The sequence below is a fragment of the Andrena cerasifolii genome, chromosome 15 (assembly GCF_050908995.1).
Source record: "Andrena cerasifolii isolate SP2316 chromosome 15, iyAndCera1_principal, whole genome shotgun sequence".
NCBI lineage: Eukaryota > Metazoa > Arthropoda > Insecta > Hymenoptera > Andrenidae > Andrena > Andrena cerasifolii.
This window is the reverse complement of record NC_135132.1, coordinates 6,881,107-6,907,177: the sequence shown is the minus strand read 5'-3', so window position 1 is coordinate 6,907,177 and position 26,071 is coordinate 6,881,107. Positions and strand designations below refer to the sequence as shown.

General features: G+C 48.6%; 7 protein-coding genes and 1 long non-coding RNA gene across 11 annotated transcripts in view; 6 read left to right on the top strand and 2 right to left on the bottom strand.

Moving 5' to 3' along the window:
• The first annotated feature begins 1,016 nt into the window (after positions 1–1,016).
• Positions 1,017–1,977, top strand: LOC143377349 (ARL14 effector protein). Its single transcript, XM_076828526.1, has 3 exons — positions 1,017–1,344; positions 1,418–1,683; positions 1,749–1,977. The coding sequence occupies exons 1-3, from the start codon at positions 1,264–1,266 to the stop codon at positions 1,831–1,833; spliced, it is 432 nt and encodes a 143-aa protein (XP_076684641.1). The 5' UTR covers positions 1,017–1,263; the 3' UTR covers positions 1,834–1,977.
• A 153-nt stretch (positions 1,978–2,130) lies between these two features.
• Positions 2,131–11,006, top strand: LOC143377348 (GTP-binding protein Di-Ras2). 2 transcript variants are annotated; one of them, XR_013087299.1, is made up of 5 exons: positions 2,131–2,800; positions 3,733–3,949; positions 6,013–6,231; positions 6,528–7,057; positions 7,147–11,006. XR_013087299.1 is itself a non-coding variant. In XM_076828525.1 (4 exons), exons 2-4 carry the CDS (start codon positions 3,812–3,814, stop codon positions 6,759–6,761), a joined length of 591 nt encoding a protein of 196 aa, XP_076684640.1. In that variant the 5' UTR covers positions 2,131–2,800; positions 3,733–3,811; the 3' UTR covers positions 6,762–11,006. The 2 variants fall into 2 exon arrangements, 1 of the variants encoding a protein (XP_076684640.1); XM_076828525.1 differs by having other exon boundaries at positions 6,528–11,006.
• Positions 11,007–11,380: 374 nt separating this feature from the next.
• Positions 11,381–15,557, top strand: LOC143376933 (doublesex- and mab-3-related transcription factor A2). Its single transcript, XM_076827733.1, has 3 exons — positions 11,381–12,180; positions 13,267–13,500; positions 13,886–15,557. The coding sequence occupies exons 1-3, from the start codon at positions 11,977–11,979 to the stop codon at positions 14,516–14,518; spliced, it is 1,071 nt and encodes a 356-aa protein (XP_076683848.1). The 5' UTR covers positions 11,381–11,976; the 3' UTR covers positions 14,519–15,557.
• Positions 15,558–15,683: 126 nt separating this feature from the next.
• Hyx (cell division cycle 73 hyrax) lies at positions 15,684–18,516 on the bottom strand. Its single transcript, XM_076827730.1, has 4 exons — positions 18,356–18,516; positions 16,723–17,990; positions 16,136–16,277; positions 15,684–16,050 (listed from the first exon to the last, which is right to left on the bottom strand). The coding sequence occupies exons 1-4, from the start codon at positions 18,484–18,486 to the stop codon at positions 16,014–16,016; spliced, it is 1,578 nt and encodes a 525-aa protein (XP_076683845.1). The 5' UTR covers positions 18,487–18,516; the 3' UTR covers positions 15,684–16,013.
• Positions 18,517–18,534: 18 nt separating this feature from the next.
• On the top strand, positions 18,535–19,530 carry LOC143376944 (uncharacterized). Its single transcript, XR_013087203.1, has 3 exons — positions 18,535–18,728; positions 18,839–18,915; positions 19,336–19,530. It is a non-coding gene; the product is annotated as an uncharacterized LOC143376944 (long non-coding RNA).
• Positions 19,531–20,213: 683 nt separating this feature from the next.
• Positions 20,214–23,843, top strand: Hou (GID complex subunit 8 homolog protein Houki). Of its 2 annotated transcripts, XR_013087202.1 has the most exons (5): positions 20,214–20,473; positions 20,553–20,677; positions 20,793–21,187; positions 22,129–23,238; positions 23,279–23,843. XR_013087202.1 is itself a non-coding variant. In XM_076827743.1 (4 exons), exons 2-4 carry the CDS (start codon positions 20,557–20,559, stop codon positions 22,303–22,305), a joined length of 693 nt encoding a protein of 230 aa, XP_076683858.1. In that variant the 5' UTR covers positions 20,214–20,473; positions 20,553–20,556; the 3' UTR covers positions 22,306–23,843. The 2 variants fall into 2 exon arrangements, 1 of the variants encoding a protein (XP_076683858.1); XM_076827743.1 differs by having other exon boundaries at positions 22,129–23,843.
• On the bottom strand, positions 23,766–25,207 carry LOC143376935 (nucleoporin NUP35-like). Of its 2 annotated transcripts, none has more exons than XM_076827736.1 (3): positions 25,070–25,207; positions 24,803–24,910; positions 23,766–24,727 (listed from the first exon to the last, which is right to left on the bottom strand). In XM_076827736.1, the coding sequence occupies exons 2-3, from the start codon at positions 24,908–24,910 to the stop codon at positions 23,876–23,878; spliced, it is 960 nt and encodes a 319-aa protein (XP_076683851.1). In that variant the 5' UTR covers positions 25,070–25,207; the 3' UTR covers positions 23,766–23,875. The 2 variants fall into 2 exon arrangements, with proteins under 2 accessions (XP_076683851.1, XP_076683850.1); XM_076827735.1 differs by having other exon boundaries at positions 25,028–25,183.
• Positions 25,208–25,837: 630 nt separating this feature from the next.
• The window catches only part of LOC143376937 (uncharacterized), a 109,795-nt gene continuing 109,561 nt past the window's right edge, over positions 25,838–26,071 (top strand). The window contains exon 1 of the mRNA XM_076827739.1: positions 25,838–26,000. Within this exon, the coding sequence (XP_076683854.1) occupies positions 25,994–26,000 (7 nt within the window). The 5' untranslated portion in view covers positions 25,838–25,993. The remainder of the gene's footprint in view (positions 26,001–26,071) is intronic.

Here is a 26,071-nt window from a genome sequence, read left to right as displayed (position 1 = left end):
ACGTCGTTAAACTGTGAAAAGCAAACGGACAGAGCATATTTAGAGGTGGGGTCGAGGGCGGATGATCCCACGCTGTCCTGCATTCAAGGATTTTAAACAATATTGCCGCCCTATTATTAATTTAATTACGTTGTAGTCCTCGTGAAATTGGGGGAGGGGTTAAGTCAACATTTTGCCGATTTCGATTTTGTTTAAATAATATAGGGCCTTGATTTTTTCGATTTTTGCGTATTTTCGTGAAAATGGGCTGTACCTATGAATATTTATCTCGAAAATCAGCGTTGGGTAATTTAAAAAAAATAATAAATGAGAAGAGAAATGATACAATTAATAATCATCATAAAAGTTTTGATTATTAGTCTTATTAAACAAAATTTTACATATAATAAACGGCCTACAGCTGCGCAGGTGCGGCTGGCACCTTCTGCACTCCGGCACTGCCCAACGTACGTAGTTATTAACTGAGCATGTAGAAGAAATATATTTTCTTGATGAAAACATGAAAATAAAGCAGAAGCATTATATTACCGTCTTTTATATTTCTTCCTTACAGGTAGAATAGTATGGTAGGGTAATCTTTTCCTCTGGGAAACCTTTTTTTTCACCGAAAATTTATATGGATCGAAAGCACGTATCAAACAGAAATAACAATTTTGAGTTTAGGAATCTATTCAGGAAAATGTTATTAAGTAAAAGGGACTGTGAAATTTTGACGTATATTCTAACCCCTAATGTGACCAACTATTATGCTTCAATTTGAATAGATACTTTTTTTTCAACGAATAGATTCCTAAACTCAAAATTGTTATTTTTGCGTGTTATTTGATGCGTACTTTCGATCCATATAAATTTTCGTTGGAAAAAAAGGTTTCCCAGAGGAAAAGTTCGCATGTATTCTACAGTAAATAATCCAATAATTATTTGAAAGTGACTAACTTCTTAATTCCTAAATTATCTACATTACCTACACAACCTACATTACCTACACCACACGTGTTGCCATTCAGAGCGTTCTTCGGTTTGTTTTGATGAGTTCTCAAGTAGAGTTCTCGAGTAGTGCTGTGGACAATTGGAACTCGAAAGTAATTAACCACAAAAGTTCCTATTCCATTTCCCAATGAAGCTATCGTAACAATCTCGTTTCCTACTGCGAAACGCAAATAATGCGCACGTGACAAGTAGACGCGTCGTTGCAAATAGGCCCCGAGGTTCTGGAATTTGAAGGCTATGTTGTTTTAACCACAATCACTGCACAGCTCTGTTATGATAATTATGGATGGAGGAAACACGTCTTCCAGTGACAATACGCTCGCAAATCTAGAGACGCCGCCCCGCGCAGAGCGAGTAAGTTTTCCACGATGCATCGGCGCAGTCCTCGATTTCCAAATACCCACGCCTCACCTTACCCGTCTTCCAGAGGAACACTCGAGGCCCGCGACAGCGAGGCGTAGACAGCGTGACCAAGAAGTTCCTCAGAAACTTCGATCCGGAGCACAGCGAGAGGGAGAAGCGCAAGCTCCACAGGCGCTTGTACCAGGGTCACAAGCGGCACGCCTTGTACAACGAGAATGGGGTTTACATGCAGACCGGCGACGATCTCTGCGACTGCTTAAATTTGAACTGCGCCGGATGCCACTTTCCCTGCCCGAAGTGCTCCTCTCCGAAGTGCGGCCACGAATGCAGGTTTGTTATCGGAGTACTCAAAGTATTTCCATTCTCAAAATCTGAAATATGAACTTCTCCCCCAGGAATACTCGCAAGTGGATCTATGAATCGATCGAGAACGAGGGCAGCGACATCGTCATAAGAAACCCAGTGTTAAAAGAGGCCTAAGCAGCCTCGGAAGGTAAAGGTGATCACGCTATTTCTAGAAGAACCTAACTGGCTGTGCTGTACGCATAGACGTAGGATGATTAGGACGTAAGGAATTGTCTTAGCCCGACTGGAAACGCAATAAAGTTACACGAGTATTTTGTATCCTTTCCTTCGTTTCCGCAATCGAGCACTACCAAATAAGGCCCCCGCGGCGGGACCTACTAATGCAAATGCAGCGTCTTGTAGGGGAAGCGGTAGTTGGCAGTTGAGGCTGTTAGTCGAAGACAGGCGCACCTAGGCGAGTTAATACACCGGAGCTCTGAAATCGAGCCAGCGGCGAGGTTCGAGAAGAGGAGTCCCGTAGAGTAGGATAGATTCAAACCGATTAGGAGCTGCCGCGCGGTGTGCACGTGCGTGTGCACCGTACACGGAGGGGCTATTGATTTTCCCCGGCACTTTTGGCGTAGTGCGCACCCACCTAGCGCGCATACACGCGCGCACACACGCGCAGCTAGCGTTGGCGGAGAGTGGGGCGAGCTCCGGTGCGGAGGGCGTGCGCCTCGTTTCCCTTCGAGATCGCCGTCAAAGTTCACGCAGCCGAGCACCTGGAGAGTGGCGAGTATGCTTCACCAGTGACCGGTGGGAATCGAGCGCACCGTCCGTCCGCCGACGCCGATTAATCGTGGCCACCATCGTCGACCTGCTGGGTCAAACCACTGCTGGACACCGCCGGGAACGCACGCTGAAGAAGAACACCCGGCTCGAGGGAAGCTCCCTTCTGGCACGTTGCACTCGCCAGGGGTGTCGCTTTCCAACCCTGACAGTCCGCGCAGCGATTCACCTGGGGTTTACTAGCGACCAGCGGCCTGACGGTGCAGGCGCGCGGCGCACGGTGACTCCTCGAGGTGCTGAACGGTCGCCCGCTGGTCCAGGTGGATCACCTGGAGAAGGGAAGGCCCGCGAGTGGTGTACGCTGCTCGACCAGGTTCGCGGAGACGCTTTATCGTTTGTAGACCCTCCGCGACGCATCAGCATGGGTCAATGCGATCTTATCGCCCGATGCGACTCGTGACGCGTCGGCGTTTAACCGTGGTCGTGGTTCGGGGCTCCCGTCGTCGGTGTTTAGACCGTCCACCCTCCGCCGGTCGTGTTGATTGTTTTCCTCTAGCCGTAGAAAGTGATCCGCTCTCGGTCCTCGATTCTAGATTAATGCACGGGCCTCCGGACTTCGAAGACAGTCTCTCGGGTCGGTTTTCCGGGCGGCCCGACACTTTTCATTGAATGGAATCGCTGGGGTGGCGAGCATTGTGCTGGGACATTGTTTCCCGTCTGACAAGGGCTTTCGAATATCACTTGTTGAATTCATATATGTATAGGTGTGTGATTATAGGTCACAAGAGGATTGTGAAGTGGCAGGTATCGGGGCGTCGTTTTTCCGCCCACCGGGCGAAGGGTTTCAATGGATTTAGCTGTGTGCCAAGCTTTAGCAACAGGTCTTAATCCCTTGTCCCGATACCCTGCACTTGTTTCGAGAGGAAGACAAACACGTGTAGCGTCTCCGCGGACGCCTATTTACAATGAGTCTTAAGATCGAAAGCCTGTAGCGGCGGCTTAGCAGCGCAAAGCTCCGAGCCACTTTGAATATTGCTGTGCCCGTAAAATCATTTAGCCAGTGATTAAGGCGTAAACTTTGACCTACAAGGGAGACAACTGCTCTGTTAAACTCCGCGGATATTCAAAGTGGTTTCGTTGCTTGCTGAACTCGGAAACATCGCTGCTGCTGGGTCAGTGTAAACAGTTGCTGGCAGGGGTGCGAGAAATAACCCTCTTGCAGAGCCGCGGAGGGTCGCCGCGACCTTTTCGCCAAGTAACGAGGCGTAGGTGTTAACGATCGCGTTTTCTCATTCTGTGCGACAGATCGGCCGACGGTTAAAGGATCTCTCAGAAGGGACCCCGATTGGCGGGGGTTAACAGCGTCGGGACGGCAGATGTCAGGATGCCGGAGCAGAGCAACGACTACCGGGTGGTGGTGTTCGGAGCGGGCGGCGTTGGTAAAAGCTCTCTTGTACTGCGTTTCGTGAAAGGGACCTTCCGCGAGTCCTACATACCCACCATTGAGGACACTTACAGACAGGTAAGCCCAGCACGCGGACTTGAGCGACTGAACGCTCCTGGCTGTAGAGAGTTTCCTCGCGCGCGACGCGAGGAAAAGTAAGTCGAAAGTGCAGAGTAACAGCTTTCCCCGCGAATGTCCCATTTCGTTGTCGAGAAAATTGACGTTGAAAATGCTATCTATGAAATTGGATCTATGTACGCTAGGCGTCAAAACCGGCTTCCCTTCGGAAATTTGCCAACGTCGCATGTCACTAGAACCACTGAGTTATGCCTAGTGACATGCAACGTTGCCAAATTTCCGAAGGGAAGCCGCTTTCGACGCCTAGTGGCCCTTATTTATACGTGCCGAATTTTTTCTTTCGTATTTCTTTGCTCTCACCCCCCAATATGGTTCCATTTCATGAAAAAATAGTTCCTGAAGAAGATTATTGCAATCGGACAACAGGAAAGGGTGCCGACCAGGTCTTAAAGTTTAAAATTCATCAATAGTTTGAAATTAAAGAATTTTTCAAAAATGGTAAGCCCTATCGAAATTTTGTTCAAATAATACTAAAAGAGCATTCAATTTCCTACAATTACTGTATATATATTTTTTTCGTGCCTCCAACCAGTTTTTAGATAATAGCGTTTGAATATAGAGAGGTCCGCGCTTTGCGCGTACCACTTGTACGGCGTGACGTATTGTCTATACGCGCGTAGTGCCGACCTCTGTATATTCAAACGCTATTATCTAAAAAATGGTTGGAGGCACGAAACAATTGTATATACAGTAATTGTAGAAAATTTAATGCTCTTTTAATGTTATTTCAACAAAATTTCGATAGGGCTTACCATTTTTGAAAAATTCTTTAAATTCAAACTATTGCTGAATTCTAAATTTTAAGGTTGGCACCCTTTCCTGTTGTCCGATTGCAATAATCTTTTTCAGGGACTATTTTTTCATGAAATGGAACCATATTAGGGGGTGAGAGAAAAAAAAATCGCATGTTGAAAATAAGGGCCACCCTAACGTACGTATGCAATTCCCAAGACTTTGGCGTCGCTGGCTTTTACTTTATGTAGTTGTGCTAGTTGCCGTTTTCGATTTAGTTTTGCAAAGGGAATCGTCAATGCAGGTTCTATTATTACGCTTGAAACGGGGCACTGATATCGAAACGATCGCGAGTGCCGATAATTAATGGAACAAGTAGCGTAGAATTGGACGAGCCGGCGACGCGAGTAGTATAGGTGCGTCATGTATCGGCCAATGGATTTCACAGATGCGATAGGTAGCAGGGACAACCGTGACGTAAACTGCTGACATTTTACCGATGATTCATACATGATGCAAGATCATCGCTCTAATCGTTCATCTTTCCGCTATTATCTCGCTGTGTAATCGCGAGATTCGCGTGGGATTAAATCGCCAGCAAACGGTCGGTCTTCTCGGCGAGCTTTATTTGCATTTCAAATCCCCGCGGGTTTCGATTAATTTAAATACGTTTAACTCGTGAATTGTTAACGACGCGCTTCGAATATCGAAAGAAATCTCTAGCGCGTGGGTTTCCCCGATTATCGGATCGCGAGTATCGATCGTCGATAAATTATTTCAATCGATTTCAGATGAACTAGAGTCTTTTATCTCGATAGACACAAGGGTGAAGAGAAAAAGACAATGCTACTCCGTTTCCTCCACGTTCCTTTATTTTAAAAGCTGTGCTGCACTGGGGAGTAGAAACAACTAAGAAACATTAATAAAATAATCTTCTTTACCAATGAAAGTGACATCGACCGGGTAATTAGTGGATAATTCAGGTGATCTGCGATATCGATCGCGCGATTGTTCGAACGATCGATCGATGCGGCGGAAGCTTAACCTATCCACTTACCGATCGGTGCGATGCCACTGGCAAGCGCTTTGAAGCAATCAAAGAAGCTTCGCGAGCGCGCAGAGCGTCCAGTAATTCGCGGAGAGAATCGCCAATTACTGGGCATTCTGTCGCTAGTGCTTCGTCGGCGAAACTGTTGTGATCCGTGCTGTGTGCCGGACGAGAAGCGTGACGGCGGGACGAGGCAGGACACGATACCGTTCCTGTATTTCAGGTTATAAGCTGCAATAAAAATATATGCACGCTCCAAATCACGGACACAACGGGGTCCCATCAGTTTCCCGCGATGCAGCGGCTTTCCATAAGCAAAGGTCACGCCTTCATCCTGGTGTACTCGGTGTGCTCGCGGCAAAGCCTCGAGGAGCTACGACCGATCTGGGCCATTATTAGGGAGCTCAAGGGACAGGAGATATCGCAGATACCCATAATGCTGGTAAGACCCGCCATATTTCAGTGGTCTCACTTTCCCTCCGCCAGTCTCTAGACTTTAGACCTCAGAGACCTCCTCGATCTCTTCGCGTACTACAGGGAGCATATAACTCCTAATACGCGTTAAGCCCCTCTGGGCTCGATTCGAGTGCCCGCTTGAAACCCACGCATGGCCCTTCCCACGGAATCTATTTAGATCCTCTCTTCCCCGTTCCCCAGCCGATGAGCTAATCGCCCAGCTGATTACAGCCCGCGGAGTGTGTACGGACCCCTGCAACGGTTCCTTGGCTTTCCCAACAGGTTGGGAACAAGTGCGACGAGAGTCCATCCGTGCGGGAGGTGTCGCTGAGCGAGGGCGCTGCCGAGGCGGCGAACTGGGGCTGCGGTTTCCTGGAGACCTCGGCGAAGACGAACCACAACGTGAACGCCCTGTTCCGGGACCTGCTGATGCTCGAGAAGAACCGGACGGTGTCGCTGCAGCCGGTGCAGAGCAACAACGCCATCAGCCTGAAGGAGAAATGCGCTGTCATGTAACTGGTAGTGAGGATCCATAATCGCCAGGGCGTCGGCCAGGCGGCGTTCACTACTCCCTGTACTCGACACCGGCAACGTTCGTCGCTCGTTCTTCAGACCCCACGTGGCGTTGTCCATCCTGGTCTCGGTGTAATCGCTGGATAGAGTAGGAGGACCTCGGGTAGCCGCGACAGAGTGCATCCGATGCTCCTTAATCGTTACGAAGGTTGCTCTTACGGCTCGGAACCCCTCAACAATGGCGGGGGAAGCCCATTGTTGTCGCTGGAGGACCCAGCATGGAGCATTAGAAGCACCCGGTACACCTCTTTCTAACCGAAACGTACTCTATACTGTCGATAGATTTTTTAATTTTGATACAGAGCGATGTACTCGGTCCGCTTCCTAGGTTCCACGAGACCAACGGCGATCGTTCGTCCCGCACGCGTACGGCCCGATCGCAAACGGCAGATCGCGTCGGCCATTTTCGCGTCGTCCCAGCTGTCCCGAGCTTGACGAACGCTAGTGGCGCGACCGTTCCCAGCGGAGATCGGCCAATCCGATCGCCCATCTCGCGGCCGACGAACCAGTGGATTTTCCTGAAAGAGCAACCAGTACAAAGTCGACCACGTATCTAATAAGGAGGGACGCCGAGCACGTTCAACGATCCTCTCGCTCTTTCACGAAAATCTTCGCGGCTAGTAGGGTTATGTCGCGCTGCTCCTCGCGAGGGGAACCGGCGAGCTGGCCGCGGAAACGGGGGAACGAGTGGCGAACAGGCGAGCGAGAAACGACGAAGCTAGATAAAAGTTGTTACGAGATTGGTTTTTGTTGAATAGTTGTAAGGTTTTTTTAACGACGCTAATTAGGATCTATTACTCGTCGGAAACACACAGAGACACACGCACACGCACACTGGCGCGCAGAACACACAGATACACGCCTGCACGAAGGCTCACGTACACAGGTTCATTAGGCACACGCGTTTCCCGCGTTCTGACCCAGATTTTAGTGTCCCCCTTCTGTGCGCCGTGCACACGTAGACCGCGGGCGCGCCAGTGCCCGCGAGGAGACGCTAATTAGAGGGGATCGTCGCGAGAGGCTCGCTTTTCCGCGGCGGTTTCCGCTCGGAGGCAGTTTGGGTCAACGTTGGCGCTGAGTCGGTCGGAGGACCTTCCGTTCTCTATCAGGGTCGCTCGATCCTGCGGATGCTCCCATTTAGTCTGGACAGTAACTGTGTCTAGATATTGGAATGGTACTTGGTGCCCTAGTGCATAGATACCTTGTCCTAGACCAGGTATTAGGTAGCTGCTAGGTATCTAGAGTAAGTATCCCGTTCTAGACTAGGTACCTCGGTCTACATTAAGCGTTAGACGGGTGTTGCGCGCCTAGATGCCCTGTCCTAGACGAGGGATTACTGGGAAAGGTCTGCCGACCAGCTCCAACAGTTCGCCCAACTCTCAGCCTCGCGAATCGCGATACTTTTCTTCTGTAAGGCACGAGTGGACAGATGAAAGCCCCGACACCTGGCTGATAGCATTCAGACCACTCTTCTTCGGTTGCTTTCTCTTGTGACTATCAACGAATCACGGCTGCAGCCAGTTTGTCGCCACGCGTGGAATCCGTCTCGCGGGTCTGTCCACTCCCGGCCAACGTTCGACTTCGTGATAGCTTTAAGGGACGAATTACCGTGCTGAAACGTCATCCCTACGATTATTACGATTACATTTAATATTATTACGAACCACCGAGCGCTAGCGGTTGTTTTGCGGAACGTTCGTTTCGAAGGACATGCTATATCCTAGGCGATTGTTGAGCGTGCGGGCAAGATCGTTGGTAAACAGATACGTGCGTGCACTTTCTACGAAACGTGGGCCGGTTTCATGTTCCTCGAAGGTTCCCTAGACTCCGCGGCGCGCTTTGCGCCTTCCTAAACGCACTTGGGTCGAGGAGCAAACCCATCCTTCGGAGGTTCGCTTCGCCTGGAGTCTAAAGGTCGAGTTTCCTAGCCGCGATCGGGGGCCGGCGCCGGCCCCACTAGCGCTATGGAGAAGTATGCATCTGTTTCTCCGTTGCGCTAGTGGGACCGCCGGTGGCCGCCGATCGCGGCTGGGAAACTCGACTTTAAGGGACCCTGAACGGAAGCTCGGGCGCTGCGCTAAAACCGGCAAGGTCGTTCAGGATCGTCGCCGTGATCTGGCTCGTGCGAATCTTTTTACAGGAGCGATTTCTTTGAAGCTCGATAGAGACCGTAACTCCTAGGCGTAAATTGTACATAAGATTTTCTATATTCGAGTCGAGGCGTGACAAGACCGCGCCGCTCGGTTGCAGCGTCAGATTGTTGCGGAACCGATCAGGGTGCCGCTTTATCGAAAAAATTGCAGCCTTAGAGGGCCGCCCGTGCCTATGGAAAAGCCCATCGATGTTCTTTAAAGGGACAACACGTTAGTAATCCATCAAGCCTGAGTTCCTCGGCAACCTGATGCGTGCACACAAAGACGCGCGCACGTGCACCCGCGTATCTGTGTATGAATGTATGTGTACATATACGTATATCCACTGTTATATATTTAGAGGCAAGGTTAAATAGAGTCTAGTCAAAGGCGAGTCTGACCTTATGAAATCGACCCTCGGCATGCTGAGAGAAGAGCGAAAGGGAGACAAGCTGAGCGAGAGAGAGAGCGAGAGAGAGAGAGAGAGAGAGAGTGACAGAGAAAGAGAACAAAATGCACAAAAACATACACGTTCACATATCACACGCACACGTACCAGTTAGAAATCGACGAAAGCGTATCCTCTGATTTTTTCTCGGGGCCAATCGGTGTGATCAAGGCGAATCGTGAGCTTCTTCCGCGCGGCGGCGGATCGACCTCCGGTTCCTCTCGCGCCATCACAGACCTCTGCGATCGTTAAGTTTCAATCGAGCCGCTCGACGGGGCCGTGGCGCATCCTCCTCCACTTTTTCGACGTCTTTTTATCTCTCTCAACGCGCAAATTCCATTTTTCTAACTTTTACGGACTTTTGTGCCCGCCTTCACGGTTTCGCGAAACGCCGCCTCGTTTTCTACCCCCCGGCGGCCACGGCCCGCCAGCGACCGACCTCAACGTCCCGCTTCGCGCCAAGCCGCCCGGACGGGAGCCCCTCCCGCCCGGATCGGCCGCGCGCAGCCGGCGAACGCTTCGTCCTCGTCCATCGCGGCGATCTATCGCGCGCAAGCGGCAGATCGGCCGCGCGCCCGGCGAGCGCCTGACTACTCGCCGGGCCGAACATCGAGAGCACAATTTTTTTATCGCGTCGCGTACCGACAGCCGCGGCACGCACGACCACGAAGATCTCGAACGATATTAGAAAGCGCTGTATTTTTTCATTGCGTGTCCAGAAACGTCCGGTGTACAATGATATTTCGGTGCCGGGGTTACTCGAGGCCCAGCGGGCGACGTTCCCGAAGCCTCTGATCGCTGGGGAGCGGATTGGTGGATCGCGATCGCGTCCGCCTCGGTGCTTCGGAGGCGAAGCAGCGTCGACTCGTCCTGGTCCTCGGGTAAACGGCTCCCGGCCGGGGGAGGGAGGGGGAGAGGGGTCGTCCGTGCCAGAAATTACGTTGTCCGTTATTTATGGAGTTTACTTAGGCTTAAGCTTGTTGTTAAGTGATCGATTTTAAAAATGAAAAAGGAAAAACCGAACACACACTTCTCTTAACCCGTGTCCTCGTTGGTCCGCGACGAGAGAAGACGACGGATTGTAACGACCATCACCGCCGAGCATGCTTGCCAGCCTCGCTTCCTGCAGATCGATACGCGAAAGGAGGAGTTTTTAAGGATTAACGGAGTAAAGAAAACACGGGTTCGTCAAAGGCGGGGGACGCAGGGAGTCACAGCCATTGAACTTATCAACGAATTCATCATATCAGCGGCGTATTCGTATCATCCGTCGGGGAGGAGTACAAGCTCGATTGCCATGAGGTCGCGAGGGTAGTCGCCCCGTCTTTGATCGGTCGTTTGTCGGAGAAAACGAAGGAATCACATATCATGGCTGCGCGTTCCACGGTATATACTCGCGGGAGTGCGTTTGGAACGACGGGAGAGAGCGTTTAAAAAGAGAATATTTAATGAAACAAGAGTGAGGGAGAGAGAGAGAGTATGATTGAATGATTTATTGTTGCGATGGCTCGTTCCATTCTTATTACCCACTCGAATCGTTAACCGGCTACGAATCTGTACTCGTGACAAAAGATTAAACTGGGAATTATACAATCTTGATTCTTGGCAGCCGCGGTGTTCTTGCTTCCACGCCACTACCGCTCCCGACCACCCCCGCCGCGAGTACTATTCCTCGTTTCTTAATGTTATTATTATTACTGAAAATAAACAGGCGGAGCCTAATACAAAGCATAGTTAAGTGACAGGGTTTTCTTGACACGATAGTCTGAATAACTACCCCTTAAAAGAGGAAGTACTACCAGAAAAAAAGTCGAGCTAGAAAACTTATAATCTATATTTTGATTTGAATTTGCAGGATATAAAAGGTGGCCTTTTTCTGGCGCATCAGTTCCAGCAGTACAGAAGAATTAATTTCAGTATTAATGATCTTAAATAGAAAGGACATGTCTGTTACAGTTCTGCGTGGGGTAAGGGTTGTAATTTTTAGTTGACTAAGTATTTATTAGGTTCCCCTCATTTTTATTCACATTCCTATCGCCCCTGACGCTTTTGTTTCTTTCTTTTAAGTTTGGAACCTTCGAAGCCCCTCTTAAGGTGAAGCAAAGCCGAGGACTTGAAGAGGATTCGGGTTCTGCTCTTCGCGTCCACCAAGCCTCCCAACGACCGCGTGGACCTCCTCCCGTTACTTCGGCCGTCTCCGAAGTGTCGGCGGCAGCGGGGCCGCGTAGCCAGAGGCGAAGTCGCCGGGGAGGAGCGACCTGGCGAAAGAACAAACACCGCGGAGCCAATCGTCGCGGAAGGGTGGTCCGGTGGATGTTTGTCTTGCCGCTTCTCCAGAGGGGATGCTGGAGTCACGTAGAGCCGGCTCGCGTCGCTCCTCCGGGGGGGGCCAATCGCGTCACCGCCGGAGAGGAATCCAAAACTGCCGCGGAGATCTCTTCCCGAGAGGCGATCGCTCAGTGCGAGATCAACAATCGTCCGAGGACTTGTTAATCCGCGGTGCTCCCGTCTTCAGCGCGTCGCAGGGAGGATTCAATGGGGGAAGCAGCCGCGATCGCCTGAACGGTCTTCCAGGAGGATGCTGCGCGGGAAGAGCAAGAGCAAGTCGGGGAGCGCGGATGAAGAGGGCGAGACGAAGCAGAGGAGACCAAAGTGTGCCCGCTGCAGGAACCACGGCTTGATCTCCTGGCTGAGGGGCCACAAAAGGGAGTGCCGGTACCGCGAGTGTCTCTGCCCGAAATGCTCCCTGATAGCGGAGAGGCAGAGGGTGATGGCTGCTCAGGTAAGGCTCCGAGGGGAGAATCCCTTCGAATAGCTACCAGTAATTGCGATTAAGTGTTCTACCACCTTTGTACTGTACTGAAAAAAATTGTAGAAAACGTATCGATGCATGTGCAACAGTTGAACAAACAACGGACCCATCGGCCAGGCTTAACGAGGCGTGCAGATTCATCGACTCCTATTGCTCCGCCGCAAACAGGTGGAGAGGAATAGAAGAAAGGTCAATTTCCCGCGCGCCTCGTTCAATCGGATCACCCTCGATATTTAACGCTGCCGATTCGTCGCCCCCCCCCCCTCCCCTGTTATTTTCCACCCGGGGGTGCCGCACTCTTCCTCGCCCAATCGCCCTTTGTTTCGCCGGGCAAACCGCATCGATGATTTTCCCCGACGACAAAGGGAGCCAATACAAAGAGATATTCACTTTCATTCGTCGCACTTGTGCCTCCGTCGGCTAGGTGCTTGGGGGAAAGTCGATCAAAGGGGTGGCTCGGGGGCAGGAATTAAATCCATTAACGCTCGGTGTAGCGTTTCATTTCTGTTTGTATAGACATTATGACACTCGATACTGTGTCCACCGAGGGTGGCGTTCGGTGCTCGATGCAAACGTTTGTCAGCGGCGCACTCGCGAAATAGCTGGGGAGAACCTTGGCGCCTAAAGCCGACGGCAGCTGTAGATTTACGGCTGGAGATCTCGCTTCTTCCTTGCCGTCTTTCCTGCGGAGCAGAGGCGTTTAATTGTATCCCAAGCGATTGGCCAGAGGCCCCATTCTGTCCCGCGGTCCGGTTACTTCACCTTGTTTCCTCGAGAAGACGTAAAATCTAAAAGGAGTGCCCCCCTGTCAGGCTTCCTCGATGATCCCGGCGACGTGAAACGATATAGTGGGTGGTCCAGCCGGGAATAACGCGTGCCAAATGGTCCCATATGTATCTCTATTGACATTGGACGCTAAGAAAACACATATGCAGTATCGGGCTAAGCGGTGGGTCCATTTATAAATTGGGAGCGGAGTCATGATAGGGTCTCGGCTTCGTTTTTCATTGACCGGGGATCTCGCGTGCTTCACATGCTTGTTGTGCGTCGGCGAAGGTGGCCCTGAAGAGACAGCAAGCGGCCGAGGACGCCATAGCCCTCAAGATGGCCAAAGTGGCGACTGGACAGAAGCTGAGTCGACTACCGCCGGGGAAGATCTTTGGAATGTCGGTGACCGAGCCTAAGCCAGTGGACGGCACCGGGGAGGCTGATAATCCTCAGGAAGAGGACGCCGAGGTGCCCGAGGACCCCAAGAACTCTTCTTCCAAGGGGCAGGCTCAAGAGTCTTCGGTAGGTATCGCAGGGAGTTAATTTAGGAGCATATTCCACCACACAAAATAAATAGAGGAAGGGGTGGTAATATGGCCCCCCAGTTTTATATATCTTCCTAAAATCTGATTCATAATTTAAATCGTTTAAAAGTTTTGCTAAAACTGTAGGTAAACTAATAGGGTTGTGTGTGATAAAAGGTGGAAACAGTAGAAAAATAATTTAATTGAATTTAACATATATTATGACAAAATGTCATTTTCGGCGCTCTTACAAAAGGGAGGGTAATATGGCTCCCTAATAAAAATCATAAAAAATAATTCCTCCTCTCCATGATCCCCCATTTGTTTCAAATATCGTCTTAAAGCTGCCTTTATCTTCCCCTCTCTGAAACTCTGCTCCACAGGCGATCAACGAGAGCATCCCCAAGTACAAGAGCCCGATATTCAGCAGCCCAGACAGCGCGAAGGAGAGCAGCGTGTCGCAGACCTCTGTAGAGACCCTGGCGCGCCTTTTCCCCAACACGAAGCTGTCCGTGCTGCAGCTGGTGCTGCAGAGGTGCGGCCAGGACCTGCTGAAGGCGATCGAGTACTTCGCCAGCGACAGCTTCGGCATCAACTCTGGCGCCTATGGCTCAGCTTTCAGGCCGCCGCAGGCCATCGGCGAGGCCAGGCCAGGCGAGCAGATCGCGGGCACAATGCTGGCTCCGATCTACTCCAGCCTGTCCAGGAGCCTCTATGGGGATGGCTACTGCCTCTTCAACATCGTGCCGGACCAGTTCCCGAAGAGCCTCGTGCCAGACACAGCGACCTGCGCCACGCTGCCCCTGAAGAACGCCGGCCAACACGACCAGGAGAGCTTGGCCCTGAACGTTCAGTACAACAACTACTTCAACTCCGGGGTACAGCAGCAGCTGAGGGACCACGTCTACGCCCAGGTCGCGGAGCACCTTCCGCCGAGGCCTAGCTTCCTTCACCTGCCACCTGTCCTGCCCTGCGTGCAGCCCAATTGCACCCAGTGCACCTACAAGTTCCCTTAAGTTAGCGACAAGTACCTCGTGGAGATTTTCACCGTTTTCTCACCCTGATAGATGTCTTCTAGCTTCGCTAGGTTGGTCCACCTCCACCCTCGTCTTGAAATATTCGACGCGAATGGATCGATCGCGTGCGACCAGACACCACACGTGTCTGTCGCGTGCATCAAGATTTTTCATTCGCGAATGAGATAAGGCTGGTTCGATCGAAGGCCATTAAATGCACGAATCTTGAACGTTATTGGCGCTATCGTGTGTGAAATTTCCACGTGGGCTTGAACGGGCCCCACGCGATGCTGATACCAGGCAAGGTAGTTCCCGTGATCGGCAGAGCTTAATCTTCAAAGTTCAGAGCAACGAGTCGGGCCAAGCGAAGCGTGCGCTACGTGCACACGCATCACTTGCTCCTGTTCCATGCTTCTCCCGCTGCTAATTGACCTTTGATCGTCGAGCGTGAAACAAAACCTGTTAGAATAGTCCTTGGTGACCGTCAAACTTGTGCGGGTCCGCTGGCATGTTTTTTTTCCCCTCACTTTTACCAGCAATCTTTGCGTCCTCGTGTCCCAATATTCCTGGCATTGCTTGCGTGCAGTCCGAGGGAGAACGAAGGTGTGCGCAATTAATCCTAAGTCTCAGACCACCCTCAGATCACAATGGAAAATTAAATGTCCAGCTGCAAAGTGATTATAATTATTAAAGCATGACAGGAAAGACAAGCTCATAAATACCCCGGCTATTTATACGTTATTTACATCAGCCTGATAAATAACGCAGCCCTTGAGCATACAAAAGAGATATCTTCCTCGTGTATTCCCGCAGCGAGAATGTTTTTCCCGAAAGCGGGATATAAAGTTTCAGAAGCGGCTATCGCGTAGCCGTTAAACTAATAGAGCGGCAGCAATCGAGTTAGAAAGATTCGATTGTCTGTACAAACAGAGCGTATATCGCCGGGCAACTGTCGATGCCCGGAAGCGGTTTGCTTTGGCTACGGTTTTCGGCAGAGAAAACCACACCGCGGCTCCCCTAGGGAGCCCCCGTCGTGCTTCGAATTCCAAGGGACTTGACACCGTGCCGAGAAACGTAATCCCATTCCTGGAGATCTTCAAGTCTCGTCCCTGAACAGCCCCGTCGCAGCGTTGAAACTGTGGGCGCAGATGAATGAAACAACGTGTACAGGATATTACTTATTCATCTTTATTTGGTTTTTTAATAAACGCTTCACGAAACATGAATAACATTTCTTTTCCCCCTTTTCTTTTTTGGTACGTATACGTTACGAATGTACCAAACACCGCATACTCTGTATCTTTAATAATAGTGGCTGACCGCTTAACAAACAGGCACGTCCTTCAGAAAGGGTCGCACAGGCTATATTCTCGCATTTCATGCTTGTATGTACATGGATGTTACTCTCCTTGGTAGTATGTACAGGCTTCTATCAGTTCCCAGCGAAAATCGTGCGCCCAGTAATGGCTTTCCATCGTTCGCAACGAAATGCAATTTAAAATCGAAGGTGTGGCTTGTTCTTAATCATATGCCTGCAGAAATTGAAACGGGCGGAGTCAGGTAACGCGTCATACATTGTAAAATCGTGTTAGTATCTCTCCGTTGTCCAATACATACTTGTCAAGATGTTCCCAGAATACCATCAGCGCAGCCCGGTCCAAGTGTCTTTTTGTCCGACTCAATTCGATCACTGTGACCGCCCAGCGAGCTACGTTCGCGTCCAACCTCATCTCGTCGTACTTTAAGTGAAACGCGCAAACTGTGAAAGTAGAAATGTTGTTATTATCAACGGGAAACCCTTTAGAATGCAGAAACATCGCAAATAATACAAGGAGAAATAAAACAGTCTACTAGCTTCAACATATTTCGCATCTACGCAGGTAACAATCGTACGGAAAGTCGGCTAAGCAATTAATTCCGGGTACCTTAGACTGAAAGAGGGGCCTGGGTCACAATAGCCGTTACTTCCTGAGGCTGGCCTCGTGAGTTACCAGTAGCCCTCGAGGCCAGCCTCAGGAATTTGTGTTGGACCATTCGACAGAGCGTGCTTGCGTCTAGGGTTCTGAATTATCGACGCGTATTCCGGAGTTACATTCCGGTAGTGATTGCGAGAATCTAAACCAGTCGTAAACGCTACCCCAAGGTCATTGAACTGAATCGCATTATACAGCCCTTAATCGTCGTTAATCCAGAAATAACCGTACTTTTCGAGAAGATTTCGACAGGGTTCCCATCGAAGGGCCATCCCTTGAACTGCCAAGCCGGTCCCATCACGAATACAGCGACAACCCTTTCCCAGTCCGCGTTCGTGAGTTTCTGCGGATTGTCCACCACCCTGTACGGGACCGTGAGCCCTCCTTCCTTGCGACGCTGCAGAAGGACCTCGTTCTCGCGCTTGCTGCCTTGCGAGCGCTTCTCTTCGTTGCTGACGTACTTCAGATCCTGAAGTATGTCCTTGGAGTTGTACATCGTGATCAGCGACGTGTTCGCGCTGGGAATGATGATGATGGGTGTCCTGCTGGGCCGCTTGTTCTGCGCCGCTTGCTGAGGAGTAAGCTTGGCCGCGGACGTAGGCAGCAACCCGGAGCTGGGAGTCGTGGAAGGGTTGCTCGGTGGCTTCCTCACAGCCGGATTGGTGCCTTCCGTCACGGATTTCAAGGTCATGCCGTGGTAGGTACCCATGGTATCGATTTTGAAACCCTCTGTCTCTTCCTTCTGCCTGATGAATCTCTCCTGGTCGTAACGATTATACACAGCCGGCTGCGGCAACGGGCGCATCGGCGTCGAGCGAGGGGTGACCATCGGAGTCGGAGCAGCCGGACCCTTCTGCCTGCCCTCCTCGCGGGCTTTGATGCTCTGAAGTATCGCGAATATGTTCTTCGCGAATATCTTCCCGCTGCTCTGCAGGATAGTCGCGCGCGTCCTCCACTGCCTTTCCCTGGAGACAATGTCCTTAGTATCGTCCACGTCCATTAAGATAACGCGCAAGTCGGACCCCATCCCGATATCATCGTTCTCCTTGATCGTCGTACGTTTCTTCGCCAGACGCTTCGCCTTGATGGCAGCGATCTTCTCCACAGACATCGCCTCTGAAAGAGACTTGATGTTGTCCACCGTAACAGAGGACTCCTTAGGGGCGTCCAGCCTGGCCGCAAGCTGCTCCTTCACTTTCTGAACGTGGGTCTCTTCGTAACGCGGCTTCTTCGACGACCCACTCTCCAGCCCATCCTCCGCGGTCCTCTTCACCTGCGTGGGGATCTCCAAAGGCGCAGATTTATCTATGGCGGCCGACGTGGCCGTCTCCCCGTTGAGATACGCCAGCAAGTCTTTCCTGTCCGGCCGACGTACCACTGGAATATTCTCCGCAGCCGCCTGCCGCACGTACACCGGATGCGTGAGCTGCACATGCTTGAGTAAGAATAAGAGGCACTCGAGGGTGTAGTACTCCTTCGGCGTTCCTTCCTTGCCGGACCTACGGGTAATCACATTCTAAGATTTTGTGCGTTACAGAATTACAAGCATAAACATAAGGTCGGTATTCCTTAATCTACAAGCTCGTAACTATATAAAAAAACCTAGATAGGGCGCGCAATTTGGAGCGGTATGAAAGGCAAGGAGGAAAAGGTAGGGGGTTGCTGAGAATGTTTTCATTTTCCGAGACGTTAAATTCGAGGCTTTTGAAATGGACAAATCGGTTCCGAGATTGGTGGTGGGCGATTTCCTTCGATTGTTTATCATTTCACGCGCGGCAGCGGGGAGTTGGTCCAGCGAGCTAATGGAGTCATTGAAGGTTACAGCTGTGGGGATTAATCGTGGATCCGGGGACCGCGGACTCACCCGTATGTCAGGTAGTTAGTCTTCACATTTTTCGGCCAGGAGAACTCTCCGAAAATTATCTGGTTCTCGCGTTCGATTATCTCCTTTTTATTAACATTGTATTGGCGCAGCAAGCTCAACGGGTCCGCCATGATCGCAAACTGCCGCTCCACCTCGCGGGTGGCTAGCCGAGTGAATAAACGGAATCACAGCCCGACTAGCCGTGCTATACAACGTGGCAACACCGCTCATGTGAGGATCGGGAGTCCTATTTTGAATAGTAGAGTTTTGTACTCAGCATTATAATTAACGTTATTTTGTGATATAAAATTATACTAATATACCGTATTTTTTATTAATTATGTATAAGCAATACATAAATATCACAACTACAGTAAGTAGAAGTAATACAGTAGTATACTAATATTTATAAACGTAGTATATATTTTGTGGACTCTCGGGATAGTTTGGTGTTGTGATGCATTATATTTGAAGTATTTGCAGAGATTTCAAGAAAATATAAGTGTGAAACAAGATAAAGCCATCTTTGAACCAAATTGAAGGATTTAAAATTGATAAAGGTATGTATCAGTTAATAGAGACTTGAAATACACAAAATTATTTGGTACGAAGCCAAAGAGGTTAAGTGTCCGTGGAAAAGAGGTTAGCATAATTAGCTATCGAAAGGAACAATTATGCAGTTAATTATAAAATCGTGGTAGAGGACAGTATTATAATTGTGGAAAATTTCCTCAAATTCCTATTGAAAGTTTTTAATTTACGATTTTTAGAAGTGATGTCTGCACACATTTCCAACTGGCTATTATTTACGGTTTTCACATAATCGTTTAATAAAATATTTGAAAAAATTGATAATAATTTAAACAAAATACTGTGGTAAGCTTGACCACAAATGCGTGTATCTGAAAATGCTAAATAATGTATATCTGATTGAATACTAATATATATTAACTTACATAAAATATGTTTATGATTTTCAGATTGCAAAAGTTGAGATTCCAAATTACCATAATTTATTATGGCTTCCATTATTGTATACATATGAATAAATGAGGTTATTACTTCTTCAGTGGGAACAGAAAGGCCCCCTCTTTGGAAGTGATCAAAATATACATTGCCTGCAGTTTTACCTTTATCCTCCACAATTAATGATCTATACATATATTGCAATTTAACTTTTTAGCAACAGAATGGGACCCATAACTGGATATGTAAATTTTAATGGAATCATCCACAACCGGCAGAATATTTTGTCGGTGTCCAATTTATACGAGGAATAGCAACCATTTATTTTTTCGGTAATTCCTCATCTTTGGGGAATAAACATATAGAATTGTAATTATTATCTTTTAAAGTAGTATCATAATTTCCCTTGCAATTTGGTACACACCAATGCCGTGGCATTATCAAGGAAAAAATACTCATTTTAACTTAGCAATATGAGAAAAAATATGATAAATTGATACAAAAAAAAAAACACTTTCCGAAAATCCCAAATCCGCCCCTGTACATGTAAGACAAAATGTCCAAAAATGCTTCAGATTGTATTAAATAAATGTGTTACACGCAGAAATAAGGATCTGTAGGGTTAATATAAATAAATAAAACACCTGCATTATTGCTCTGATTCTGATAATTAGAGGATTTCAGTTTTACATTAATATAAATATTTGAAAGATAGACGGGAAACCAAAAGGTCGGTAGAGGGAGACTGTAGCCGGTGGGTAGTGGGAGGCTGATACGGTAGGTTGGGTTAGGTATATCAAAGCCGAACTCTCGCGCACTCTCGCGGTGTTGCCATTTTACCTTCAGCACGGCTAGTACTAGAGTCGGCTGTGACGGAATAAATCGCCGTGAAACGGCGCTCGTGTCAATGCTTAAGGGATCGGTTTGTGCACAGCTTTTAAGGGAATAAGCTCGTCGGGTTTCCAGAACAGCTTTCACCGAGTCCAGCTTTCGAAGTTGGTCCTTCGCGACGACGGAGCAGTCTCAGCTTCCACCCCGATCGGCCGAAGTTTTCGACGGTGGTTAAGACTTTCTGCGTAGCTGCCTTATTTACGGGCGCTGATAAGGGATCAGCTGTTGTGTCAAACGGCCCAAGGAGCCTATTCCTGAAAGGTAGCGCCCGATCGAATCTGTATCCTTGTTTCCTCGGTTAATAATTACTTATCGTAACCATCGATGCTAATTGCCGAAGGACAATGAGCTTCCCGGACAAACAAGACAATATATCGAAGGATGAGTGGGTGGCCAAGCTGGAGGAGAACTCCCACACGCAGCGCGTCGCGATGAACAATTTGATCATGAATTACTTCGTCACAGGTCAGCTCCGCCTTCAGCGGCATTATACGATAGCTTCCTAACCCGGAATCCGTATTGTACTAGTCCCGAATTTCTGTTTCGAACGTTCCTGGTGCCACCGATTCGCGCCGCGCAGAGGGGTTGAAGGAGGCTGCGGAGAAGTTCCAGCAGGAGTCTGGAGTGGAGCCGACAGTGGAGTTGAGTTCGTTGGACGATAGGATCCGTATCAGGGACGCTATCCAGAACGGACGCATTCAGGAGGCCACCGACCTCGTGAACCAGCTGCATCCGGAGCTGCTCGACAACGACAGATACCTGTACTTCCATCTGCAGCAGCTGCATCTCATCGAGCTGATCCGCACAGGCAGAATCGAGGAGGCGCTCCAGTTCGCTCAGGATCGCCTCAGCGAGGCTGGAGAATCTGACGATAACATCCTGTGCGAACTGGAGCGTACTCTGGCACTGCTCGCATTTGACGAACCTCACAAGAGCCCATTCAGCGATCTTCTACATCCCACGCACAGGCAGAAGGTAATAGTTGGTCAGCATCTCCTTTCATCTTCGAATTCCTGTATCTAGCGGCGTTTGGCTTTGTAACTATTAATTAGACTGCGGATGTTTATGGACGTAAAATATGCAGCGTCTATTTTTAGCGAATTTGTTAAGGGTAGACCAGCAGTTCCTAATTTTTTTTTTATTGTGGTGGGAAGAATTTGTAAATGCGCCTTAATAAATGTTCGATTTTTAGCAACTTGTGTCTGCTGGAAAAGATTCTGAGCAGTTGGAATTGCAACGGTATTATTTCCATTTAAAGTTTCGGATATTATTCCGAAAGGGACCGGTGGCCGATCGAGATGAGGTTTGGGGGGGGTGGAGTGGGGAGGGGGACGGGATGTGGACCCTAAATCTAAAATTGTAGCTTCGGGTATTTATTAGTTTTCGAAATATTAATAAAAATTTATTGTTCATTTTTTTGGGGGGAAATTTTTTTGACGTTGATGCAGGCCCCCCTACCCGGGAACCCTTCCGGGCCCCTATTTTTTATTTTTGAAATTTTGTAACTACAGGCTCATTTTTAGCATCCCCAAACTCACATCGGTTCGCTACCATGCTTAAGTCAACAGAAATATTGTTAAGAGGGGGGACCGTGGTAAAGTGATGAAAAAAAATGGGCAAGGTGTACCGAAAAAATCGGCTTTTATGCACAATAACCCCTGTATCTTTTTAACGCATTAATTGCCAAAGCTAAAATTTTATATTTGGGGTTTTTCCACACCCCTCGTAATACCTACCAAGTTTCATCTCGATCGGCCACCGTCCCTTTCGGAAGTACAGCCAAAGTTTCAACTGCCTATTTGCAGAATCAACTAACGAGTGAAAATTAATAATTTTACTATTTTCGGGTGTTTAAAAAAAAAAATGGTTTACTAATAATGCGTACGTCGCGTTCTGAATTTTTTACAAAACTGTAGATAGCAAGCGAGCTGAACGCAGCCATATTGAAAATGGAGCACAGAGAGCCCACTAGTCCGCGGCTAAATCACGTGCTGAAGATGATACTGTGGGTGCAGGACGAGCTGGATAAGAAGAAAGTGAAGTACCCGAAAATGACTGATTTAGGTAGTGCTACCATCGAAAGTCCGAAGTAAATTTCGCCGGACGCTCTGTGGGACGATATGAATTTATTTATTAGCATGAGCAAACAATGTGTGATTGTACTATAATTAGTGTTTTACATGTGAACAGGATATAGGAGGAGGAATAGCGACTCGAGCGTTTTAATATAATCCAATTTGAATGATAACGATTGTTTATTTTCTACGGGAAAGCGTGTATAAAATTTCGATCATGCGTTACAGTCAAATTAGGGAGGAGCGCGCTAATTATGAACAGCATAGATCAGAGCGTATAACGGCACGATCAGAGGTACAAGTTTGTAGCAAGCTTGCGAAAGTTTACTGATATTTCTTAAGTATGTTAAGAAACGGACCATTTCAATTGATATCTGTGCAATACACGTGGTTCAACACCGCCCTAGTACTTTTACAACTTCTTAATGATAAGGCTAAATACAGTGTAGGAACTTAATACGATAGCGTAGAGCAGAGTCGGGCATTATTCGAATTATCTCGAACAGTGGCGGATTTAAGAAAAAGGCCCAGGTGGCAAACGTTTTGAGGGGCCCACTTTTTCGGGAAAATGAGAAGGTAGTTTACTAAAAGGGGGTAAGTGTACAGAAAAGTATAGAAAAAAAATATAGTGTTTGGATAAAATCATAATTTTTTTTTTTGAAGACAGGGCCCTAGGGGGGCCTTCTGAGTAGGGGCCCAGGTGGCAACTGCTCATCGGCCGCCCTGTTAAATCCGCCACTGATCTCGAATAAAGGCAGGCTCTCACTACGCCTCGCCTCGGCTCATTTCATTCTTCCTATGCTTTTCTCATGTAGTTTGAGAATTTGACTCACACTAAGCCTCGCCCCGGCGCGACTCCGAGCCGCGGATTCTTCCTCGAGAATATTTTGAGGAAGAGAGGCGAGATGAGGCGTAGTGTGAGCCTACTTAATTGACGACTGCACAGGAAGAGTTTTTCTGAGCATCTGACCAAACACATGAACCGAGGAAGCCCAGATAACTTCAGGTACGGAAAACCGAGCCGACGCGAGCCGAAGTTTCGCCGAACCGAGGCGAGGCGTAGTGAGAGCCTTCCTTAAAGCAGGGTATCGACTTTGCGAGGCTTCCTCGCGAGGCACGCCTGGTGGAGTGGATTCCCCGTTCCTTTTCACTTTGCACAAAGTGATCACGCCGAGGTAGTCTCCAGACTCTCCACTCCGCGAGACGTGCCTCGCGGGCAATCCTCGCAAAGTCGATGCGCACCTTAAAGCGAAGTTATTCGAGAGCAAAATTATTCGTTATTCTCGAACAACTTGATTTTATTCGCCTCATGCCCAACTCTGGCGTAGAGTAGAGGACGAGAAATATATCAGAAATTTAGCTTAGAGGGAACGTCGTGTGATACTTATTTGATGTTTATAAAGATTTATATTTCATACTATCGATGTAGTGAAAATACGATAAGTAACATTGTAGGATCGTTAAATATTCCTCTCTCGAATGATTCACGTTTGTATTGTATCCAATTTTTATAAAGACATCAGCAGAATTACATATTAAATAATATTTGTCATTAACCAGCAACATTTACAATTCCCTCCGCCGAAGGCTACCATCCGAACACATATTCCATCGCTTTCGAAACCAGCCCCGTCGACTTCTGCGGCACATTCTCCGGCGACCTGACCGACTGGGGGCTAAGGTGCTGGTTGTAGCCAGCCGCCAAGGGCCTAGCATTCTGTATTCTAATCGGCGTGCGCGGGGTGCTATACTCGGGGGACTGATTCATCCTTCCCAAATTCGAGAACGACTTCACGTTCCCGTTCAGCTTCGAGCGATTCTCTTTATCAGCTCCCAGTATCACGCCCTCGTCCGTGCACGGAATTACTCCGATCATGATAGACCCAGAAACAATGTTCCCGTTGCACGCCAGTGCTCTCTGCGCCTCTTGCTCCGAGGCGCACTTCAAGTGTATCCAATTGCTCGTCGGATGCGGGGCTGGATGCTTGTCCACTATGCGAACTCTGCTCGAGATGTGAGAGAGGACGGTGTTAGTGTCGCTCGGTGGGAAGCCGAAAATGGTCACCCATTGCAGAAGACCCTGGGACTCGTTTGCATTCCCGCTGAGTGAATTATCGGTGAACACGGAGTTGTTCATCGAGTTCATTAGAAGCCTAGATTGGTTGCACGAGATGCTCTGATTGGCGGCCGATATATACGGCGACGTCACTTGCGAAGTGTCCAGGCTATCGAATAGGCCTCTGGTTGGCGGCCCACCGGTGTGGCTCTCCGTGACTATCTGCGACGTGTTCGGCGTGTTAGCGCTGCCGAATACAGCTTTCTGCCGGTTGGTTCTGTAGTCCGGGGTACCATAATGCAACAGCGGGGACGTCAGGCTCCCGTGGCCCATGTGCAACTGCTTCGGGGTGTCTTGCGGGTTCGTCAGGTTCAATTTGGCTGGCTGGAAGAACGAGGGTAATGTTATTCGGGGACGATGACGCGGAACGTTACGCGACGGAGTGCGAGCTGAGTTTACCGTTGTAGTGTCCCCTAAAAGGAAGCTTGGGAGGTACGCAGAGGCTCCTGGGGTCCCGGGCGTCTGGACGGGGCTTCCTACGGGGGATCCCAGCGTCATCGGCTCCATCTGGATAATCGTATGGTTGTAGTAAAGTTACAGGTAGCGCGAGATTGTTTAAAGATATATTGACAATTGAGGTTTTGAGGTTATAAACATAAAATTTCTTAAGGTATATATACGAACGATAAATTCATCGAGGATCGATGAACGCTTGTTACCACGTACTATTTTTACTTAAAAAATTCTACAGCGTACGAACACAGTTTATCGAATTCAAATATTCACAGCCGTTCGAACGTTTGATAGATATTTAAATAACGTGGAACATTGGATCTCCGCCACCAGTTGGCGGCACGGTCTCTGGACGCCGGTTTGGCAGTTTATGAAATTAAATGTAACAGACGACATTATGGCCGGTATTCATAGTCGCTACTTTTTCTTAAGCAAATTTGAAATGTGATATAATACAAGTAGATTATATGATATAATGCGCTAAGATGTTGAAACGTCAGTGAGATATTTTATTTTTGTTACACTGCTCTACTGTAAGATAGGGTACACTTATATTTTCATATTTTTGTTTTTTATTTTGTACGTATGGATCGTGATAACTGCGTTTATAACAATGCGCGAGAGAGTGAGAGGGGGTCTGTTTGAATGGAGAGAGAAAAATTGAAGAGGGTCTAAAGTTCGTTGGGCTAAATAAGTTATCTTGAAATGCCACGTTTGGTATAGGGTATAAATGTAACTATATCAAAGGGAAAAAGAAACCTAACCTAACCTATTCTTAAGCAGATGCTTAAGCATTCGGCATCCTTTACTAGCTACTAGGATGACGTGTACAAACGCGAAGGATGAGAAACATTTAATTTCATCTCCATTTGCAGTCGAATTTCCATTGCAGATGGCGCGAGTGAGTGAGAGTCACGTGACGCGTCGTAGTTGCGAGTTCGGAAACGAAGGTGCTCCGCGTTTTGTTTACTTCCTTTTAAACCGCCGTGTTATTCAATTGTCGGTCGCGAGTGTAGTCCGCGTTGGTGTTTCGATTTTCGTCGCGAAATAAAGTATGCACAATTTGTACGTGGTGTTTCTGGACCATTCTGGGACGCTGTGGTCGTCTTGGCAACTTTAAGCGCGGGAAATCGCACGATGTTCGGTGAGTGATTGTCTTTCGTTGTTTTCCCGTCATGCTTGCGCGGTGAAAGGAAAAGAGAGCGACAGATGGGG

Bases quoted from the DNA above. Each gene is read 5' to 3' on its own strand.
- LOC143377349 (XM_076828526.1), top strand. From the start codon at position 1,264: ATGATAATTATGGATGGAGGAAACACGTCTTCCAGTGACAATACGCTC. The intron at 1,345-1,417 runs GTAAGTTTTCCA...CCCGTCTTCCAG, and splicing joins CGCCGCCCCGCGCAGAGCGA to AGGAACACTCGAGGCCCGCG. The intron at 1,684-1,748 runs GTTTGTTATCGG...CTTCTCCCCCAG, and splicing joins AAGTGCGGCCACGAATGCAG to GAATACTCGCAAGTGGATCT.
- LOC143377348 (XM_076828525.1), top strand. From the start codon at position 3,812: ATGCCGGAGCAGAGCAACGACTACCGGGTGGTGGTGTTCGGAGCGGGC. The intron at 3,950-6,012 runs GTAAGCCCAGCA...CCTGTATTTCAG, and splicing joins TTGAGGACACTTACAGACAG to GTTATAAGCTGCAATAAAAA. The intron at 6,232-6,527 runs GTAAGACCCGCC...CTTTCCCAACAG, and splicing joins CGCAGATACCCATAATGCTG to GTTGGGAACAAGTGCGACGA.
- LOC143376933 (XM_076827733.1), top strand. From the start codon at position 11,977: ATGCTGCGCGGGAAGAGCAAGAGCAAGTCGGGGAGCGCGGATGAAGAG. The intron at 12,181-13,266 runs GTAAGGCTCCGA...GCGTCGGCGAAG, and splicing joins AGAGGGTGATGGCTGCTCAG to GTGGCCCTGAAGAGACAGCA. The intron at 13,501-13,885 runs GTAGGTATCGCA...TCTGCTCCACAG, and splicing joins GGCAGGCTCAAGAGTCTTCG to GCGATCAACGAGAGCATCCC.
- Hyx (XM_076827730.1), bottom strand. From the start codon at position 18,486: ATGGCGGACCCGTTGAGCTTGCTGCGCCAATACAATGTTAATAAAAAG. The intron at 17,991-18,355 runs GTGAGTCCGCGG...GATTACCCGTAG, and splicing joins ACTAACTACCTGACATACGG to GTCCGGCAAGGAAGGAACGC. The intron at 16,278-16,722 runs GTACGGTTATTT...CTACTTTCACAG, and splicing joins TGTCGAAATCTTCTCGAAAA to TTTGCGCGTTTCACTTAAAG.
- Hou (XM_076827743.1), top strand. From the start codon at position 20,557: ATGAGCTTCCCGGACAAACAAGACAATATATCGAAGGATGAGTGGGTG. The intron at 20,678-20,792 runs GTCAGCTCCGCC...CGCGCCGCGCAG, and splicing joins CATGAATTACTTCGTCACAG to AGGGGTTGAAGGAGGCTGCG. The intron at 21,188-22,128 runs GTAATAGTTGGT...ACAAAACTGTAG, and splicing joins ATCCCACGCACAGGCAGAAG to ATAGCAAGCGAGCTGAACGC.
- LOC143376935 (XM_076827736.1), bottom strand. From the start codon at position 24,910: ATGGAGCCGATGACGCTGGGATCCCCCGTAGGAAGCCCCGTCCAGACG. The intron at 24,728-24,802 runs GTAAACTCAGCT...TCGTTCTTCCAG, and splicing joins TTTTAGGGGACACTACAACG to CCAGCCAAATTGAACCTGAC.